The 5546-nt window shown below is 42.3% G+C and overlaps 1 protein-coding gene across 1 annotated transcript; it reads left to right on the forward strand.

The window, feature by feature from the left end:
* The first annotated feature begins 3334 nt into the window (after window positions 1-3334).
* On the forward strand, window positions 3335-5301 carry LOC108154524 (luciferin 4-monooxygenase-like). The gene is made up of 3 exons (XM_017284823.2): window positions 3335-3497; window positions 3556-4073; window positions 4142-5301. The coding sequence occupies exons 1-3, from the start codon at window positions 3354-3356 to the stop codon at window positions 5115-5117; spliced, it is 1638 nt and encodes a 545-aa protein (XP_017140312.1). The 5' UTR covers window positions 3335-3353; the 3' UTR covers window positions 5118-5301.
* The last annotated feature ends 245 nt before the right edge of the window (window positions 5302-5546 follow it).

The following is a 5546-nucleotide window of genomic DNA, read 5'->3' on the forward strand; positions in this document are numbered from 1 at the left end:
TTTGTGGGTAAAGTGTATGTAACGCCCAGAAGGAAGCATTTCCGACCGAAGTATGGTTCTCAGAGACTATAAGAGCTAGAGCAACCAAATTTTCTGCCTCTCTCTCACACACGCTTACTCGTGCAATGTCTGCGCCCTTTGGCGGAGACATACTGACTGAGTATCGTGTATAAATGTAGAGTCGCGTCTGTAGCTGCGACTCACAATGTTCCCCCTCGTTTTGGGCTATTTATGCGGGCAACACATTTTTAGAAATATCTTCCATGAAGGATAATGTTCTTATGAAAGTTTTTAGATTCCAAATGGATCTTCAACCTGTTTCCGTATCCTATTCCCAGCAAATTGCCTGCTCCCCCGGCAAATTGGTTGCCAAGTCTAACCCTAATAACATTTGCTTTTTATAGCAATGGGCCCTTCCGCTTAGCAGGGTCTCTAATGCCAATTCAATTTGACTCTTCCTAATTACTATAAAGTATCGCAGATATTTAGCATTAATGAGATGGAAGACGTTCAGCTCCGGAGGAAGAAGTTCAAGTACAAGTTTTAATTGAAATTTAAGCACTTAATTTGCCTAAATTCGGGAGAAAGGAGAAATGTAAGACGTTGTCTGGAATGGGCAACTCATTGATTGGCAGGGTGTCTCTGGATTGGGTTGCTCTATAAATAGGTTACCCTCTTAATGGTGACCCCAAATGTAAGGTCCTTCCGTGCAATAATTTACATTGGTTCTCCTCTCTCATTCGCTTTATTTATGTACCGCAGATGTCACGTGTTCCTTTTGTTACTTTTGGTCAACGCCATTTCGCTGAGGGGTCTGTGGGCGTGTGCTCCTTTTGAAATGCTAGCCTTGAGTGAAATATGGCGCAACTTCATGAGGAGACGACACCAAAATGATGATGATGATGCCCCCCACGCGTTGGGGTCGGCGGTGGCGGTGACAACATTGTCGACGTCTATTGCAATCAAGAATTTATGTTTTCAACGCGCAGTTTGTCTTCCCTCGAAGGTGGGCCGGGCCTCCACCGTGTCCGGGTTCGGATTCGGCTGCGGATGGGTTTTTGGGTTTTTGGGGGTTCTGGTCTGGGTCTGGGTCTGGGTGTGGGTCTCTCCAATGCCTTTAGTTTGAGTTTGCTCGCTTGCTTGGTTAAACGCAATTTAGCTGCATTGCTCAAATTTCCGCTTCGCTATCGCGTTACCTTCTCCAACATCTTCAACTCTCACTATCTCTCTCTCTCTGTCTTTCTTTCACACTCTCTCTATCTCTATCTGTATCTCCTGGGGTGATGACACGCCGTTGGTGTTCGTATGGCAAAAAGTCAGCCATAATATTTGAGTTAAGTTTGGGGTTGCATGGCTATGGAGAATGGGCCCGTGGGTTTATCAACTGTTTGCTTGATGTTTTGATAAACCAATTTCAGTCTGGTGGTACGAGGGTTCATCATAAATTGAATTGACATGTGGGATAAATAGAAAGCTTTCTTTAATAGACGCAAGTGTTTATTTAGAACATAAGTTGCCTTATGGGAGGGCTAGAAAATTGAAAGATAAAGGTTTTGGCAAATTACTTGTGAAGGGATTTGCTAGTTGGAAGAACTTTAGTATCGAATATTCGTAGCTTAAAACCTGTAACATAGAGTAAATATCTAATGGTTAATGGGAAAAATGGCCCCAGAATCCACGCATCTTTTCAAACTAAATTTCCAATGCATGGAAAACTTTAACCATAGATCACAAAATACCCATACTTCCAAGAAATCAATCAGTTTAACTCATTGTCTTCGTTCCGTTCAAGCCCAGTCCCTAACCATTACAAGTCCATAAACTTTTACATTGCGCCTTGGGCAGCGCCACAGTTTATGCAGTAGGAAAGTAAACACCATTTGACTGACATTTGGGGCATATTTATGGCCAGTCCATGGTCACAACCAGGTCCCAGGTACAAAAGGCCGCTCTCTGCTGCTGTTCAGCCATGTCAAGTGCAGTGACTGAGAAGAGACTTAACTTTGGCCGGCCACACCTTTTGGAAAAGACTCTGCGTTCTCCATGGGCTGTCTGACGATAAGAGCCACTTGTCGGTCTTCCATTCAACATGCTCGTAATGGATTATTCGGCATTTTTCACGTGTCTTGAGCCCGGCGGCGGCCAGCGCTTAACACATCTCAGGCTGTACACGTGGCAAATATTAATTTTCCACCTGCCCCTCAGTCTCTCCTGCACTCTCTGCCTCTGCATAAGCAAATTCTTTGGAGACTATTTACGGCGCCTCAAACTATACATTATCCAGGGTGCGTCTTGCGCAGGAGATAGTCATGTCAGCTGCCTATAAATAACCCCAGAGCTTGACATCAAATAATCATGGCCGTGTAAGCTTTGACTGGATTTTACATAGACACACGCCCATTTCTCACGTAAAACATTGCCAAACATTGAAATTTTGTGGTGGCTGCGAATTGCGATGGAGTGGTTTTGAGAACGTTTCTTATGCGGGGGTTTTTTTTAATACTATAGTACTTGGAAATGGTCTGCGAAATTATAGGGAGGAAACAGTTTGGGGATATCTATCTTCCATTTCTGATGGATTTATTAGTAGTTAAAGGTTATGTAAAAGATGAGCATTGATAAGGAATTCATTTTATGTTTTTTTTGTGTCACCAATAATTGTGTGTTTGTTATTAGATTTTTCGGACCAAAAAGTAAGTCTTTTCTGTACCTCGCACAAGACTGTGTATATTCTTGTTGGATTCTGGGACCGAATCAGCTGCCCAAGGCATTGACGAACAGATGAAGACGAGTGGGCAGAAGGGCAGTGGTCAGAGAAGAAGCAGCGATGAAAAGACAATAAAAACGCCACGCGAAAACCCCCGCCATAGAAAATTAACATTCTCTTGAACTCTTTTCATTTTTCATTGCATACTTTTTGGCATTCATTTAAAATCAGGGCTTATAAATGTTTAGAGATTAGGAGGTCTAGAATTATTGCACATCGAAATCTTTCTAGTAGGACGAATGGAATTGAATTGACTATTGAATTCTGACATTGTATTCGCGTTCAGTGACTCTCAACTTTTACCGATAGAGACTCACGACTGATAAGTCTTCCATCTGTTGCACCTGAATTTCAGGCAATAAAAATATAAAGGAAAGTTGTAAACTTAGATATATATTTTAATGCTTTTACTTGATACCAGAGTCTTATTTTTGCAAGAATATAGCCACGCTGTCGTGCTTATCTTATGTTGGCGTGCTTATCTTCTGTTTGTCCCGAAACTCGTGTGGCTGCTTCTATAAAATGGGCCAGCAGGCCACGAATCACCAACAGTTAGTAAAACATAAAACCACTGATAGATCGCAGAATGCCGTACAAGCCGCATATCACCTACGATGACAATCTCAAGGTCTGGAGTGGAGGCGAAAGTTTGAGCTGCTTTGAACCGCACCTATCGATTGGGGAGATCATCTTTCGGGAGCTGGAAAGCCATCCGAAGCTGATTGCCCAAGTAAGCTGCTTCATTTATTTAACGAGAAATATCATTGCAATGTCAACTAACCTTCTAGATCTCAGCCACTGAGAAGACTCTGCTGACACGGGAAGAGGTACGTTTCAATGCAATGCGAGTGGCTAGCTATATGCGGGGACTGGGCCTAAAGCAAACGGATATTGTGGGCCTCATAGCCAGGAATACCACGCACCTGGTGGCCGTAGCCTACGGCTGTTTCTTCAATGGTATGCCATTCCACTCCCTAAACATTGCTTATGAACAGGACACCATAGAGAAACTGTTCAGCATCAGCAGACCGCGTCTGATCTTCTGCGATGGGGATGAGTACCAGAGAGTTCTGGCAGCTACTGAAAACCTCAAGCTGGACACCACAATCATTACCATGCGAAATCATCCCATGGGATCCCTTTGCATTTTGGATATCCTGACCACACCAATAGAGGAAAACTTTCAGCCCGCTCGCTTGGAAACATGCCACGATCAGACTTTGGCCATTCTCTGCTCCTCCGGCACCACGGGGGTACCAAAAGCAGTTACGATTACAGATAGTCAACGGCTTTTATTGCCTTTTTTGTAAGTTAGACTTGAATGAAACCCGCTGTAAAGACTGTTACCATCTTATATATTCTATTTTTTCACAGTCGTCTGACCTCTAATGATGTGCAATATACACACAGCACCCTAGACTGGATTTCAGGTCTTATAACCATCATCCTCGCTGGAGTGTTCAACAAAACAAATGTTATTGCTGACAATGATTTCGATCCCGCCTTCACGTGTCGTATGATCCAAGAATATAAGATCGGTTTAGTCTTTCAGTGTCCTTCCCACATGGCAATGTTGGCAAACTGTCCGGAATTCGAAAGGGCTGACCTGTCGAGCATAGAGAATTATATTTTTGGTGGCTCCCGCAGCTCTTTGGAAGTTCAGAAGCGTATTCGTAGCCGAATCAACGGAAATCTGATCTTTACCTATTCCATAACAGAGATGAACAGCGCAAGCACGCTGAACCTTCACTTTGATGAAAAACCCAACTCAGTCGGTCGACCTATATCTGGGAATAAGGTCAAGATAATCAATGAACAGGGTGTGGCTCTGGGCCCCAATGAAGAGGGTGAAGTGTGCCTCTTCAATGGCCAGCATTGGTCTGGCTATTATGGAAATCCAGAAGAGACGCGAATGATTCGCGACTCCCAGATGTGGTTGCACTCCGGAGATTTGGGCTACGTTGATGAAGATGGCTTCTTATTTATAGTTGATCGCAAAAAGGACATGCTCAAGTACCAAAACATTATGTACTATCCCAATGAGATAGAGACAGTCATCTCCCAGATGCCGAACGTTGCCGAGGTCTGTGTATTTGGCATTTGGGATGAGGTCAATGGCGACGAGGCCGCAGCCTCAGTGGTGAAGAGGTACGGCACCGAATTGGTGGCCCAGGATATTATGGACTATGTAAAGAAACATATTTCCACCAAGTATAAACAGTTGAATGCTGGAGTCATCATTGTTGATGATCTGAAGCGAAGTGGGAATGGCAAAACGAATCGACGAGCTAACAAGGAACATTTTCTGAATGTGCAAAATAGGAAAAGTTTGAACTTAATAAGTGGCTAAAACTATTTCTTTAACCACCTTATCGAAAATAGTTCAGGACAGGAAAGATAAACCATTCCTTTCAAATTTTAGGGATCAGAAATCATTGCCTTATAAAATATCCAGGAAGATTACTTTGTAAGGAATGTATTAATGTGTTCAAAAAATAACTAACAGCCGAAAAGCGAAGCCATTAAAACTTTACGTATGTGTACATATTCCTAAAAACTTTATTATTTATTTTTATGGACTTACATATCTACATATATACAAATAATTGAATATAATAAATAAATATATTTAAAATTTTTACATTTATTCTATTTAAATTAAATCTGATGTCCCCCAAATTTCTAGAGATTTCTGGAACACTTCAGTTTAATTGAATTTGAGGCGAATTCAAAAAGGGAACTACTCAGATTTGCTCCATATCTTTGTCCATCATTTAGC

This window comes from Drosophila miranda, chromosome 2 (genome assembly GCF_003369915.1).
Source record: "Drosophila miranda strain MSH22 chromosome 2, D.miranda_PacBio2.1, whole genome shotgun sequence".
Lineage (NCBI taxonomy): Eukaryota > Metazoa > Arthropoda > Insecta > Diptera > Drosophilidae > Drosophila > Drosophila miranda.